Source organism: Oncorhynchus mykiss, chromosome 8 (genome assembly GCF_013265735.2).
Source record: "Oncorhynchus mykiss isolate Arlee chromosome 8, USDA_OmykA_1.1, whole genome shotgun sequence".
NCBI classification, from domain to species: Eukaryota; Metazoa; Chordata; class Actinopteri; order Salmoniformes; family Salmonidae; genus Oncorhynchus; species Oncorhynchus mykiss.
Window position 1 is genome coordinate 62,749,694 of NC_048572.1, and position 17,069 is coordinate 62,766,762.

General features: G+C 40.7%; 1 protein-coding gene across 10 annotated transcripts in view; it reads left to right on the forward strand.

The window, feature by feature from the left end:
* The window catches only part of LOC110530308 (astrotactin-1), a 260,365-nt gene that overhangs the window by 128,449 nt on the left and 114,847 nt on the right, over positions 1 to 17,069 (forward strand). For all 10 annotated transcript variants that reach the window (XM_036985947.1, XM_036985946.1, XM_036985940.1 and 7 more), the window contains 2 exons: positions 1,078 to 1,205; positions 14,911 to 15,015. In XM_036985947.1, the coding sequence (XP_036841842.1) occupies positions 1,078 to 1,205; positions 14,911 to 15,015 (233 nt within the window). The remainder of the gene's footprint in view (positions 1 to 1,077; positions 1,206 to 14,910; positions 15,016 to 17,069) is intronic.

Sequence of the window (17,069 nt, forward strand, 5' to 3'; positions counted from 1 at the left end):
GTACAGAGTCATTCCTCAGCTATTTGTGTGTTTTTTGGGTGGGTGTTTTCTTTTTATAAAGTTGTCCCCACAAGTTATTTCACTATTGAATGGATTGGCTTTCATTATTTGTCTGGTCTAAAATCCTTGTAACGGGTATCCTCATGCAGTACATGTGGTTATTCATGATTCAGGCTTTCTAGGAGAAACCAAGATTTTTAGATTAAGGATCACCTTTCAAACTCAAATCTTCACCAGCGTCTCTTACCATGAATGCAGAAAAGTCAGCATAAAGCAATAAGGCTTTCATATAACTTTCAGGTTCCTCGCTGATCCTTTTAAAGGACAAATGAAAGATGTAGCAACAATACAGTTTATTCATATTCAATTCAAAGTAATTTGCCCTTTAAGATCCACTCTTTTTCAAACTTTCAAATGGACACTTTGGAGTGGAGATTACCACCATTGTAATGAATGAATTTAGTGAGCAGAGACAGGGATGAGTATACCAGGAAGAGCAGTATTAAACATGAACACATTAGCATATCAGGTTTGGAACTGGAGAATCACAGAATAAAAGGATATTTAACATAATGAAAAATGACATGTTCGATGTCTCTGATTCTTCCATGCATGCTCATATATTTCCTACGGATTTTCTCTTAACGATCTGCTAGAATAAAAATTAATGAAGGCTATGGGCTGAAACGTGTTGGTTTTAACAATAATCTTTTTTATTATCTCCACTTTTCTCCAAGAATTGCTGACCTTCCTCTTCACTTCAGACGATACTGCTTTGCAATGTGCTCATGATTGACACTGGCTCTTCTCTGCTTTATTCTCTCTGTAGGCCCTCATAAGCTCTTGGTAGCTGTGGCTGCGTCCCAAATAGCACCGTGTTCCATGTAGTGCAGTACTTTTGCCCCGGGTCCATAGAGAGCTGTTCAAATGTAGTGCGTTGTATAACGGATAGAGTGAAATTTGGGACGCAGGTACAGTCTCTTCTTTGCCTTATTCCCTGTCTCCCTCGTAAGGCCTAGTTGGATGGGTGAGTAATTGTGGGGCTCTAAATAGGCTGTTGTCTCATCCTTAATCCAGGCAGAAGAACTTTGCCCGAGGCATCGAGCAGCAGCTCCCAGATGGCATGGTGGTGGCATCAGTGCCAACCGACGTGCAGTGCCACGAAGAGCTGTCGGACCCAGTCCCTGATCCAGACTATCTCACAGGTAGGGAGAAGTTTACAGAATCTATGTATGATAAGAGTATGTACATTTAGTAGCATATGTTTTAATCAATAACCATATGTTGTTTTTTGATGTTGAGCATATTAAAACTATGCAAACAGATATGGAAGGTACAGTACATGTACTGAAGTACAGCATGACTTTCTGCATGAGGGTCAACTGTTTTCAATAAAAAATGTTTTCCACCAAAAAAGAATAGTGCTTTTGAACCACTGCAATTTGGAATGTTTAGATTTTCTCTTCACAACCATATTGTCATTTAACCTTGATTGTATTTTCATAAAACATGCACGACATCCACATCAGCCTTCAACAACCTTTTCAAAACGTGTGTGATTGCATCAAGCACACTACACAATCCACATTCACACAGTACGCCACGTTACCAAGCAGATAATCATGTAAATAATGAACTAGAAGGAAATGGGGGAAGATATTAACAAAATAATTTTTCATGAGGAAAAGGGGTGATTATGGATTGTGCTACTGCTTTCAGATCAGAATTCTGTCTAGTGCTTCTCCACACTACATGATGCCAGCTGTGCCGTTTGGACAGAATACAGAGGTTCTATCTAAAACGCCCTCATTAACAGAGGAAAAGATCCCTCCCTGCTCCAACCAAATGACTCAGGCTTCAATGTAATGCATCTTTCATCCTTCCATTCACAGCTCCCATTTGCTGCTGATGTTGTGCTGTGCAACATTTTACTGACCAATTAAATATTTTACTGCCCAATTCAACATTACTGCACAGGGAGCTTAACAGAATATTTAACATTTGGGTTACTCAACTTGAGAGAAATCCCATTCCATCCAATTTCCTGGAAATGGAAAGACACTGATCTTCGTTTTATCTGTAAATGTAAAAATAAAAAAGGATGTACGCCCAAATCATGGGCATTAATATGGAATTGATCCCCCCTTTGCTCCTATAACAGCCTCCACTCTTCTGGGAAAGCTTTCCACTAGTTGGAACATTGCTGCCTGGACTTGGTTCCATTCAGCTACAAGAGCATTACGGAGGTCGGCCACTGATCTTGGGCGATAAGGCCTGGCTCGCAGTCAGCGTTCCAATTCACCCCAAAGGTGTTGGGGTTGAGGTCAGGGCTCTGTGCAGGCCAGTCAAGTTCTTCTACATCGATCTCGACAAACTATTTCTGTGTGGACCTTGCTTTGTCTACGGAGGCATTGTCATACTGAAACAGGAATGGGCCTTCCCCAAACTGTTGCCACAAAGTTGGAAGCACAGAATTGTCTAGAATGTCATTGTATGCTGTAGTGTTAAGATTTCCGTTCAGTGGAACTAAGGGTCCTAGTCCGAACCATGAAAAACAGCCCCAGATCATTATTCCTCCTCCACCAAACTTCACAGTTGGGACTATGCGTTCCGGCAGGTAGCGTTCTCCTGGCATGCGGCAAACCCAGATTTGTCCGTCGGACTGCCATTTCCACTGCTCCAGAGCCCAATGGCAGCGAGCTTTACACCACTCCAGCTGACACTTTGAATTGTGCATGGTGATCTTAGGCTTGTGTGCGGCAGCTCGGCCATGGAAACCCATTTCATGAAGCTCCCGACGAACCATTTGTGTACTGACGTTTCTTCCAGAGGCAGTTTGGAACTCATTAGTCCGTGTTGCAACCGAGGACAAACGATTTTTACACGCTTCAGCACTCGGCTGTTCTGTTCTGTGAGCTTGTGTGGCCTACCACTTTGCAGTTGAGACATTGTACCTAGACATTTCCACTTCACAATAACATCACTTACAGTTTACCGGGGCAGCTCTAGCAGGGCAGAAATTTCACAAACTAACTTGTTGGAAAGGTGGCATTCTATGACGGTGCCACATTGAAAGTCACTGAATTCTTCAGTAAGGCCATTCTACTGCCAATGTTTGTCTTTGGAGGTTGCATGGCGGTGTGCTCAATTTTATACACCTGCCAGCAACGAGTGTGGCTGAATTTGATGAATCCACTCATTTTAAGGGGTGTTCACATACTTTTGTATATATACTGTAACCATCCAGCACTATTATAGTACCTTTGGTACTATACAATTATTACGGTAACTATGGTACCTATGTTTGGATGCAACTGGCCCGATGCGTCCAGTGGCGTGAAAAACAAAATCCATAGTAATTGCGTTCTTTTGTGGGAGATGCCATCTCCTTTTATTTTTGGGAATCCACAGTAATGTTAAGGATTTAGATGTTTTATATGACCTCTCAAAGAAGATGGCTTAGACACTACAGTGCACCTCACTCTAAACCACATTTCCAAGGTTATTTCCAAAGTAATGGACAATCAATAAGGACAGATTGGCATCTGTTAAGATTTGAAGTTTATTGGAAACTTCAGAGGATATTAGAAAAGTATAATCTTAATGGATCTTCTGCTGTCATCACATCCCAGGGCCTTGTCCCTCTGTGAAGCACAACTTTTTTTTATCCAACGGTTGGTGTGGGCTGGAGGGGAGCCACAGCACAGTATCCCATTACCACTGCACCATGGCTGTGATCCAAATGGCACTCTATTCCCCAATTAATGCACTACTTTTGACCAGGGCCCATAAGGCTCTGATCAAAAGTAGTGCACTATGTAGGGAATAGGGTGTCCTTTAGGATGCAGACTATAATGCTGTAATAGTCCTGCAGCTACAGTTCTATTAGAGTTTATCTTACACAGTAGGATACATTTTTATGCATACAGGGGGATGGGATTACTGGGGCCCTTTCAGGTACAGTGATTCCTGGGTTTTGCTCTCTGTTCTAAAATGTGGCATAGTCAAATGCAGAATAGTCAAGAGAAAATGACAGTTTTGACCTCACTAGTCTCAAAGTATCAACAAGAAACATCCCAGTGAGAAAAACTGGTTAAAATGATGTATTGTTGACCAGTTTTGCACACTGGGAATAGATACTGTAAATTTCAATGTCTGAGTGATTCATTGCAGATGTCATTTAGATTTCACAATGGAGGGAATTGCCTATCCGATGCTGGCTGAAATCCTACACAGTAGTATTGATCTTTCAAGTTACCTGAAATGTTGATCCTTAGAAGGGCTATTCTCCTTTATCAGCATTTAACTGAACATACACCGTCCTGAATGTGTAAATCGGTATATGCATCCTTTCACTTTGATCGTATTATAGCAGAAACACTGAATCTACTGCACCTGGCATTTAATTGCTAACTTAGCTAATAGTCCATGAGACAGGAGTGAGGCAATGAGGTTGTGCCTGGCGGTGCTCTTGAGCGGTTGCCACCCTCCCTTGCTGATTTAGGCAGGTTGGTGCCATGGTCAGTGTATTTGTCACCATGTCAGCACTCCTTGCACTACCTCTCCAACCCTCCTAGGGCAATGCATTCATCTTCCTATTCATCTCTGGGTTGGAAGTCATTCATCATAGGCCAGTGGGTTCCATCAATTATTCCAATGGAGAAGAGAGGGAGGTGAGGCTTTGAAAGGCAAATACATCTTGATTTAATTGGAAAGCAGAAAGCAGGTATGCTTTCACTGCCACTAAGCAGATGTCCCATAAGATGAAGAAAAGGAGAAAGGGAGCTGTCCTTCTGGCTTTTAAAGCAAAAAGAAGGACTGGCAGTCATGGTATGTATTGTGGGGGCTGGGAGGGCAGCTGGGTTTTCACTGATTGTCTTCAGGGGACTCTCTCACAAAGGCATTGGCTGTCATGTTCTCACAGCTCAGATTGACTAAAATGTGTGTGAGCGTCTGAATGAGTATAGTAAAAGTGTCAATTCAGAGAGGTAGAACGGGAAACACCACAGGTGAAGTAGTACACAGTGTCAATCATTTGTGCTCTAGCACTAGATTAGATGCCTGTGATCATCAAAGGAGTGGGTACTGTTGCCAGTTAGGAAAAACGTCTGGTACTGTTGCCAGTTAGGAAAAATGACTGACACAGGAGTTTTGACACGCTGGGTTTGTATCTCCTTTGTGTTATTACATGCATACAAGGCAGACAATCTCCTGAAGACAAGTCTTGAAGCAAAAGTGACAGGTTCAGATTTGTAATAACCCAATAAATCCAATCAACAATCTCTCAGCATCGATGTTGACATTTCCGGTTACATTGCAGGCAGTTCGCCACAATCTAATTTAGGGCTCTATTCAATCGACATTGCGGAAGTTCAGCTTTACAGCGTGTTTGAAATTTAAAGACAATGTTCCCATTTTTAGCGCAGACTGTCTTCACGGTAAATGCTGCGTATGTCATCTCAATTGGAAATGACCTCTACATTTACATTGCGGAATCTGTAACGCTTCTACTTTACAGATTGAGACCTCCTGGCCAAAAAAAGAGCTTTATATACACTGTTCTAAACTCTCCCAAAAGCAGCTTTAATGCATGCAGATTCAACCAGCATCTGAAAAATAGCTTTCATATACCAATAACAATCTGAGTTTTCACACAGGGCCAGAAAATGTGTCTTCCTCCACTAAGTTAATAATATCAGAGGCGGGTTTGCTGCTGGCTTACCTATTTTCTTTGTTTTGGTGTATGTTTGTGCATGTGTGTGTGACTGAGTGTGTGCATTCATGTCTGGAAGTCAATTTCTGTCTTGCACTGTGTCTTGCAACGTGAAATCGTACAAGGTTTATCAATCTCAGACAGATAGGATCATCTTGATGCAATAACAGGGTTGATTACAGATAATAGATGCAACATTACACAAGAGCAGCAAACTTTGCCCGTTTGGGTCACATTCTGTATTTCTGATAATCCAGTTACTAGAATCCATTACAGTTCTGAGTAACTTCTTTGAATTATTCTCTCATTACTTTACTCCTCCTATATCTTAGAGAGATAAAAGTGCACATGTACTGTAGTTATCAATCCCAGGTCCACCAAATAAAGCGCACATGATTCATTAATACAATGGAATGATTATTAATCTGGAATGGCATTCAACCAAATGAATTACTCAGCCTCCACGAGTCTAAAACCAAAGGACTTAATTGGATTGAAAATGTATTAATCAAAATGAAGCAATAAAAATATAAATTGTAGCTGTTAAGTTCATATATTTGTTGTTACATGCTCATGACTGAATAGAAGTTATATTATTTCTATATTGTCTGTGCTAGTTATCCCTCAGGGGTGTACCGTCCTCACTGAGTGTCCAGACAATGGTTTCCTTTAAATGTGTCAGCATTGAGACGCCACATAATCTATATTTTTATTCGCTCTTGAAGTAATGGGTAGCAGGAAAGAAGGTCATGCCTTCTGGGGTTTCTGTTAGTGTTCAATGCATTTTTTGTCTCACCTCCCCATACAACCGCTACTGTAACTGTTTATAGAATATGATTCTGTGTCTGTCTATAGCTATAGAGTAAGGCAGTCTACTGGATAATGCTATATTTGAAACCCTTGCATTTCAGCCTTTAAAAGGTTATTTCAGGGCATCCCCCCGTCTGTTATTTGGGCTTTGGCCTGATTGTTTTATTATCTGGTAATTCCTCGGCTGGGCCATGGTTTGACCTGCAGTGTTACTTATTATACTTATGTTGCAGTTCCCTACTGGAAGGGTCAGGAACCATGAGTAGCTACTGTCAACTCCGCTCACTTACCATTCAGTACATGTGCATTGTCTCAGGTTTTTGTGTCCGATGTTTTGTTGAGTATTTTCCGTGGTTCTGGGCCTTTGCACCAGTCCTTTTTCTTTTATTGGCCAATATCTTATCTCTATAGTTTAAAAGCTTCAAGAATTCACAAAGACATAACGGTTCATGTGAGCACTACAGTGATAGATATATTTGCAATTTCCTTGCCTCTTGTCTTCCTAGCTGTTTTCAGATGCTGAACAAAAGTTTAATTGAGGTGTGCTTTGGAGTAGATGACTTTGGAGAAGTAAAGAGCAAACAAACTTGCTGTTAGCTTTAAGCTCAACAATCTCCAGTGTTCAATATTAAACCTTCTACTAACTTCCACTATAGTCTGTTTTCAATGTACCGACCTAATTGTGTCACACTTAGGAGAGCCTTGTTTAACATTCTAAAAACATCTTCCTCTCTCTCCTCGTGTGCTATCAATTGGTTGCACGGTTAATTGTTTACTTGCCAAGGCAATTTGAATTTACAGACCGGCATATAAAGTTACCTCGTTTTACTACACAAGCTGAGCTTGTTCCGTAGCTACAAAGATAATTGCTATGTTAATACGCAATCAAACTCAGGCTTGCTCATGCATTCACATGCAACAAAAAAAATCTGAATTCCCGGAATTAGCCAATTTGCGTTTTTCATGTTCAGTAAATGTACAGTGCCTTCAGAAAGTATTCACACCCCTTGACTTTTTCCACATTTTGTTGTGTTACAGCCTGCATTTAAAATGTATTTAATTGTGATTTTTTGTCACTGGCCTAAACACAATACCTGATCATTTTTTTACAAATGAATTAACAATAAAAAGATGAAATGTCTTGAGTCAATAAGTATTCAACCCCTTTGTGATGGCAAGCCTAAATAAGTAAAACATGTCTTAACAAGTCACATAATTAGTTGCATGAACTCATTGTGTGCAATAATAGTGTTTTATCCTTAAGAGTCTATTGACACATCTGTGTAACATAATAAAAAAATCCCAATCAAAGTATGTCAGTTTAAACTAGAGATATCAGGTTTCAATCCACCGCATCTACCTATGTCGGCCTTTCGCATTTGCGGTGGATGGTAGCCGAGCTACAGCGGTGTTTGTCAGACCATGAGACATTCTGAAAATCGGTCCAAATGAACACGATGGTGTTCTTAATTTTGCTCGACGACCCCCACAAGTGTCACAGGACTCGTCTGAAGGTAACCCGTACAAATTAATTGAGGTAGTTTTGTGCCTGCAAAATAAGGGGTTATATTTTTTTAAAATAAATATTTTAGATGTAGACAGACACTTCAAAACCTTATTCCTTATTATTTATATTTTGACTGTCTTTTTTGGGCTATAGTATTACAGGCCAAATTCAATATTTTATCCAATCATTTTATACCTCAAGGGGTCCTAAAATAGCTAAAGGATGCATGGTATGACCATCTTAAAACAATTCTATATGTTTGCTTACTAGAACACATTACTGAATACGACTCTCCATATTTTCAAGCATAGTGGTGGCTGAAACATGTTATGGGTATGCTTTTATTTTTATATTATATTTTTTCTTTTAATTTACTAGGCAGGTCAGTAAAGAACAAATTCTTATTTTCAATGACAGCGTAGGAACAGTGCGTTAACTGCCTTGTTCAGGGGCAGAACAACAGATTTTTACCTTGTCAGCTCTTGTCAGCTCTTGCAACCTTTCGGTTACTAGTCCAACGCTCTAACCACTAGGCTACCTCCTGTATTCGTTAAGAACTGGGGAGTTTCTTAGGATACAAAATAAATGGAATGGAGCTAAGCACAGGCAAAATCCTTGAAGAAAACCTGGTTCAGTCTGCTTTCCACCAGACACTGGAGGATGAATTCACCTTTCAGCAGGTCAATGACCTAAAACATATGGCCAAATCTACACTGAAGTTGCTTACCAAGAAGACAGTGAATGTTCCTGAGTGGCCAAGTTACAGTTTTGATTTAAATCTGCTTGAAAATGGTTATCTAGCAATGATCAACAACCAATTTGACAGAGCTTGAAGAATTTCATGAAGAATAATGGGAAAATATTGTACAATCTAGGTGTGCAAAATGCTTAGAGACTTACCCAGAAAAACTCACAGCTGTAATTGCTGCCAAATACCATGTATTGACTCAGGTGTGAATACTTATGTAAATGAGGTATTGTGTGTAGATGTGTGAGAAAAACATTTATTTAATCTATTTTGCATTCAGGCTGTAACACAACAAAATGTGGATTAAGTGAAGGGGTATGAATACTTTCTGAAGACACTGTATACTTTATGGAGTATCGAGTATCCAACTTTGCATAAGAATTATGTGATGTTCTCCAGAATAGAAGTAAAATCATTGGTACTATTAATAGGTCATATTTCAGTTGTAATGTCCTAGCAGTAGGTGTCTACTGTAGTTACACATATACATTTCCTTGACAACAGTGTGTTGAGAAGTGACTACCATTAATGTGTTGACTGTTTTTATCGAATAATTACCTACTATGTTTAATTGATACTTGATTAAATTAATCATGTAATAATTAACTCATTAGGAATTTGGGGCACCATGGGAAACAATATTTAACGAGTTACTATCTCCCGACTTAAACTCTAGAAATATATTAATATATCTTAAATCAATAACAGTCAATGATTAATTATTACCTCACCAGTCACATTCTGAACGTCGCACAATTCTTGCATATCTGCACAAACCATATCCTAAGTGATTAATCAGCAATACACAAATGGGCTTAATTATGTATTTACAAACTAAATCCTCATACAGAATACGTAAACACACAGCATAAGGTTATTGATTACATACATAATACAATGAAAACAGGTCCCTAGTGGACGAAGAAAAGCATAACCATTCGTTTACACAATGGAAAAGGAGGGGTATGTAAGGAGAGGGAGAGACAAAGAGAGTTACCTTGTCGTACATACATTTGGAAGCTACACTCACGGGAATAGGAATACTTTGGACATGAATGACCGCTCAATCGGGAAAAGAACTGCACTGTATATATTTACGCATGGATGTCTTTTTCGTCTCTCTGTTGAACTCGATGGTTCTATGGGAAGTGGTTTGATGCAAGTCTCTGGTTGTCCCTGGTCTCTGGTCACAATGTCTCTGGTCACAATGTCCTTATTAGTTGTAGGCTTCTTTTTTTCTGGAGTGTTCGTTAGAATAGATACTTCAGATGAACCACACGGTGGTCAGAGGGATCTCTTCTTCCCTCTCGTCTTTGGTCAAATGTCCTAGACTACTTTACATGCACAGCTGCAGACGGTGCATGTTTTGGTCTGGTTTACAAAGTTTCTAACCATTTCAACGTGTGCACCACGGCCTCACGTTCTCTGGTCTCAATGGTTGATTATTCAGGGTACAGCTACTTTACACGCCGGCAGCAACCCGGCATTTTTTAGTCTAATGTAAATTTTGTTAGCAAGTCCTTTAAAGCACTCTGGTCTTGGTTGGGTCATGTTGACGCAAACTCTGAGCTCACTTGGGCGTGGCTACTGACTGGGCACAAGTTTGCATGAAACACAATTCTCATTTAGAAAGCTAAAATCACATTTCTATCTTTTGAATTTTTTTTTCATGTTTAGTCATGTAATTCTTTACAACATTTAGATGTAAATCTGATATATAAAGTGTGAAAGCTCTAAAAGTTACAACGTTTCCGTTATAACGTCTTTCTGATAATTTTTATGACAAAATAGACATGAATTTTCCATATTCCATCTCTCATCATTCCCAACATTCGGATGTTGAAATATATTGTTCCAGTGTCCATTGTTTGATGTTGAAGTTTTTGGCAGCAAAGTCTCTCTGTGTAACAAACGATTTTCGGCCTTCCAATCCTGCAGAGCCAATGGGAGAGTTTCTGCTAGGTATTTAAGTCATAAAACAGGGTCTGTCTATCCTCAAAGATTTGTGTAGCTGATGGGTCCTTTTGATCCTCACCAAGGAGAGAGAGTCATGACAATTGTTTTATTTACTGTGCACTCTGCCTGTGAGTAGTAAATAATTTCTGGCGTACCTGAAAAAGCCAAGCTCCATTCATCTTATATTTTGGATGCAGCCCACAATTGTAATCACATTTGGGGTTTAATTTATTATTTGACACTGATTAATTGCTTGAGCCATTCCCTGCGGTTAATTAACCGACAGCATTAGATGTGATAATTAATACAGTGTGGACCCCAGCATGGGAGCGGGGATCTTAAGGGTGGCCCCTTAAAAAGACTGCCATCATGGTGCGCACCTGTTCCTCTGGGATCTACAGGCCCCCTCTGAGGAGACATCTACAGAGATCTATGTATGCCTAGACAGTACACAGGTAAATAACTTCTCAGAAGTCTATATTGACTGACATTACAGTCTAGTTGAGCTGCTTGTTCATTTCTAGCATCAGGATTATAGTACATTTTACATTTTGGGGGGGAATGTGTTTGGTGGGTTTGGTGGGAACTGAACTGGTGGTTTGTGGTTTGACCATTGATGCAAGCAGAATGGCAGTGATTCAAACTGCGACACAGAGTCCCTTCTCCCCAAGTCCCTCTCAATTAAAGCCGCAGCATATGGCCTAGTGATCGCTAAAGAACAGAGGTATCGCTGAGATATTTTATAAGACATTGACAGTTCCTAGTCCTACTGTACCTTTGACAATGCTAAAATGGAAAGGGTGTCACCTTGGAATAAAAAAACCCCCTCAGGTTCCATTCCAAATGACACCCTATTTCATATTTAATGCACTCCTTTTGACCAGGGCTAGTAGTTGTGCACTAAATAGGGAATAGGGTGCCATTTTGGATGCAAAATCTGCCTCGTTAATTAGTCTGAGGCTGATTTATGAATGGCCTCAATCTGTTGGATTCTTTAGATGTGAGGCGTTCCTACTGTTGCAGTCTTAATGTTTCATCCTTTTAGTGGGGCTTCAAGGCCTCCTGCCTGGTTTGTTAATTTGGTCCATCTTCAATCAAAACTTTACAGAAGAGCAGAGAGGTAGTGTTCAGAATATGTTCAGTAGCACCGTTCTAACAAATAAACTTCTGTGTTGTTAACTTAATGCTAAACTTAACTTTCTGAATAACCGACCTTCACTTGAGTAATACATGCATTAACATGATTGTCTTTTTTCAATATGATTTGAATTGATTACTGTCCATTATGCAAATTATCTTTCTTGTTTCAAGTAGCAGACAAAATATGCATCTCCACATACCTTTTAAAGAGTGAATATTAGAAATCTTAGAAATGTTTTCAATATAACCTACAGTAGGTGTACTATGGATGCTGTAGTGTAGTGTATACTTTGTAATGAACATGGTTATGGAACAGAGGGCACCATCTATAAAATACTGATCAACTGACCACATAAGACGAACATTATGAAAACTGTTGAGAGGCAGTGGAAATTATTCATTGGAGAAGACCTGGTCAAGGAGAGGCGAGTGGTAGGCCTAGTGATTTAGTCCAACAACGTATATGATACCATAATCTTTGCCATTGTAACGTGGATGCTGGGAGTCGAGAACCAAGTGTAAGTGGTGAGTTTAATAATAAACGGAACAATACAAGAAACACGAGTAGCGTACAGACACGAAACACATAGTCAATACTGCCTGGGGAATATAACTAAGGGAGTAACAGATATAGGGGAGGTAATCAGTGAAGTGATGGAGTCCAGGTGTGCGTAATGATGATTCCCAGGACCGGTGGTTAGTAAACAGGTGACGTTGAACGCCGGAGGGGAGGAGCGGGAGTAGACGTGACAGCCGTTGGATTATCAAGGCATTACGTACAGCCATTCCCATACATATTTTCAAAAGCTAACATTTTGCTCCTCCTGTAGGCTTGAGATTTTTTATCAGTTTCCTCAGGAAGAAGAGTGGGCTCCGCTGCTATATTACAGTTAGGATGCGTCCCAAATGGCAACCTATTCCCTATACCTATATAGTACCCTGAGGTCTCTGGTCAAAAGTGGTGCACTCCACTATATAGAAAATAGGGTGCCATTTGGGACCCACTTAGATTAGTAGAGGAGTGTCAGGTAATTCTCAGTGTTCCACCTCTTTCCTCAGTCATTCCTTCTTCGACTTATCCAAGAGTGAAATGGAACATGGGGTCCCATAGTTAATGGGGTTCTATGAGCCATAAGATTACTTCCATCTGTGGTTGTCGCTATGAATCTTCCTGAGAGAAGATTCTAGATTTTTAAGATTTGGCAGTGGTGGCACAGAGATATACAAGCCCCTCAGGATATTAGATCATAGATCCATGGTGGTCAAACATAGGGTTTGATATTCAGATCTCCTCTGCCTCCTAGTCCTTGATTTGTGTCTATCTTTTTCTCTCTTCAATCTATGTTCATTTTAGTGTATGTTAATGACTCCACCCGAGGCTCGCCACATCGTGGCAAAATGACTAGCGACGACTAGAGACTGAACTTGTGTTTGTGATGTGAAGTTCAGTCATATTACTCATTCTGTCAGACAATGAGAGCAGAGCACCCAAGGGGTAAAGGGAGACAAGGCCTTTGAAAAGAAGGAATATGGGCTGTATATGTTTTGGCTTGTTATTCATTTTATAAGGGGACATGAACAGTGCAGCGCTGTGCCTACTACCAGGAATTGTATTGTTTGGGGAGCGTTTTCCCATAAGAAGGGATAAATGAATGTTGTTCAAGGTGAGGACAATGTGTGAACATCACATTTAGAGCCTTATTCATCAAGTGCATACAATATGTCAAGCCCCTGCCAAACAAGGAACTGTTACCGGAGCAAATTTCACTTGGCTCACGAGCTAAATTACGAATACGTTGCATTACTCCTTATTTACACTGAAAGAGAATGATCCTCTACACAGTATTTGTGTTCTTTCCAGGGGAACACAAACCCCATTACCCATTCAATACCAATAGGACAACACGGCTCTCATTTCACTATTACTAAAAACAAAACGTCTCTATTTCAGTGTCTCTCAGAAGCATGATATATTGTGACATGAGTCCATACGGTCCTCATACAGTCTTGAATTGGAAAGTTCTGGCAATAATCCCACATTACCAATACCATATTACAGCTCTCATTGAATAGTACTTTCAGTAGAACAAAACGACTCTGTCAGTGTCTGTCCTCCGGTGGGTGTCTGAACTAGTAGGGTGATATATTGTGACACGGTCCCAGAATGTCCTCATACAGTTGTGAATCGGAAGGTCCATCATTCTGATTCACATGCTCTCTTTTGCGTTTCACAGATGTTTTGACTGACAATGTAGCATCTCTTAAAGCTCCCAGGATATACTGTGTCTTCAGACATCTTCCAGATGTGTAGAACATGAAGGGAAAGTTAAATTGATGGATGGGTGTGATTCCTTGCACAGCTCAGAAATGCTGACAGTTGCCATAGGAGATGAGATGATTTAGCACCATGCCACCGCTACATATGGTGATGTGTGAGGGATGTTAACTCTGTACCGTAACCAGAGGTAGAATAGAAATGCTTAATTTCATCTAAAGAAAAGATTTGGATGATGAATGTCACCACGTCCCAATGTATTTTCATTTACATATAGCTACATTTGTTATGCTTTGCCTGCCATTGATGATTTGTTGTTAACCCCAACAAGCTGACCAAGTCAATCATTACCCTAAGAAGCAAGGCATCTGTACGTACATTTTTGAGGGACTAACCAGTGAAGGTTTTTGTCGAACTCCTTCGTAATGACATTGTAGGCGGGCAGAATGTGATACATTTTCTTTATGCTGCGCTCTGGTGGTATTATAATTATGTCAAAGTGCTTGAGACCATTACATGCTTTTGTGTGAATCAGTGTTTTTCCAACCCATCAGAGTGTATTAATGATCTGTCACCGACAGCCCACTGTTTGTCTGTAGCTTAAGACAGAGTCACTATTTGTGAATGTGCTGTGCAAGTTATCATCTGTACTTAACATGTGTTTCTTTCTTTGTTAATCTACCACTTTCATACTTTGCATCAAAGCCCTGTTAACTGGAATGGAAAATTATAGGTGATGTGATATGTTGTGCCTCTTACAGGAATGGTGAACTACAGTGAGGTCTCTGGGTACCCACTCATCCAGCATTGGAGGCTTAGGTCTGTCCTGTACCATGTCAAACTGAACCAGTGGGTTCTCTCTCAAGGTAACTATAACACATAATTAAAACAAATCAAATCTAAATTGTATTGGTCACATACACATGGTTAGCAGATTTTAATGCGAGTGTAGCGAAATGCTTGTGCTTCTAGTTCCGACCATGCAGTAATATCTAACAAGTTATCTAACAATTTCACAACAAATACCTTATACACACACACACAAGTGTAATGGATTGAATAAGAATATGTACATATAAATATATGAATGAGCGATGGCCGAATGGCATAGGCAAGATGCATTAGATGGTATAGAGTACAGTATATACATATGAGATGAGTAATGTAGGGTATGTAAACATTATAAAAAGTGGCATTGTTTAAAGTGACAAGTGATACATTTATTACATCCAATTTTTTATTATTAAAGTGGCTAGAGATTTGAGTCAGTATGTTGGCAGCAGCCACTCAATGTTAGTGATGGCTGTTTAACAGTCTGATGGCCTTGAGATAGAAACTGTTTTTCAGTCTCTCGGTCCCAGCTTTGATGCACCTGTACTGACCTCGCCTTCTGGATGATAGCGGGGTGAACAGGCAGTGGCTCGGGTGGTTGTTGTCCTTGATGATCTTTTTGGCCTTCTTGTGACCACGGGTGGTGTAGGTATCTTGGAGGGCAGGTAGTTTGCCCCCGGTGATGCGTTGTGCAGACCTCACTACCCTCTGGAGAGCCTTGTGATTGAGAGCGGAGCAGTTGCCGTACCAGGCAGTGATACAGCCCGACAGGATGCTCTCAATTGTGCATCTGTAAAAGTTTGTCAGGGTTTTTGGTGACAAGCCAAATTTCTTCAGCCTCCTGAGGTTGAAGAGGCGCTGTTGCGCCTTCTTCACCACGCTGTCTGTGTGGGTGGACTACCTCAGTTTGTCCGTGATGTGTACGCCGAGGAACTTAAAACTTTCCACCTTCTCCACTACTGTCCCGTCGATGTGGATAGGGGGGTGCTCCCTCTGCTGTTTCCAGAAGTCCACAATCATCTCCTTTGTTTTGTTGACATTGAGTGTGAGGTTGTTTTCCTGACACCACACTCCGAGGGCCCTCACCTCCTCCCTGTAGGCCGTCTCGTCGTTGTTGGTAATCAAGCCTACCACTGTAGTGTCGTCTGCAAACTTGATGATTGAGTTGGAGGCGTGCATGGCCACGCAGTCATGGGTGAACAGGGAGTACAGGAGAGGGCTGAGTACACACCCTTGTGCGGCTCCAGTGTTGAGGATCAGCGGGGTGGAGATGTTGTTACCTACCCTCACCACCTGGGGGCGGCCTGTCAGGAAGTCTAGTACCCAGTTGCACAGGGCGGGGTCGAGACCCAGGGTCTCGAGCTTGATGACAAGTTTGGAGGGTGCTATGGTGTTAAATGCTGAGCTGTAGTCGTTGAAATGGTTCAATTAATTATTATTATAATCAGGGTTCTAGTCAAGAATTATATTAATGCAGTGTTCTATTCATCTTGTATGCAGTGTGTTACATGCACACTTGAACAGTGGACGTCAAAAGAAAATTTGGCACATGCCTAAGAGGCAAAAAGGGAAATTTTGGTAATGGAAACTAGGCCTGAAGCCTAAAGATGGCATTCCACATTTGCATCACGGAGCCTTGGTTTAGAACAACCTCCCTGTATGGTCTGATAAGCTGTCATCATCCACATAACTTTGTATCTCAGCAAATATATTTTGACAGGCCCTGCCATGAAAATGGCACGAAATAAGATGATTGTGGATAGGTTTTTAGTGAAGCACTACTTCTTAGAAGGACTCTCTCTACTCTACTGTTGACAGTACTTTGCTGTAGAGCTTCTTGAAGTTCTTGATTCTCTTCTTTTTGTCATTTTTATTTATTTATTTTTCGGAGTGTTTGCGGATCCGACTTTTCTGGACCTTTCCTCCTGACAACTAAAGGTCCCAAAGCCTCTGTGCATGTGCAGGACCCTCCACTTGTGCAACAGGTTGCCTAGTGGTTAGAGCATTTGGCCAGTAACCGAAAGGTTGCTAGTTTAAATCCCCAAGCTGACAAGGTGAAAAATCTGTTGTTGTGCCCTTTAGCAAGGCA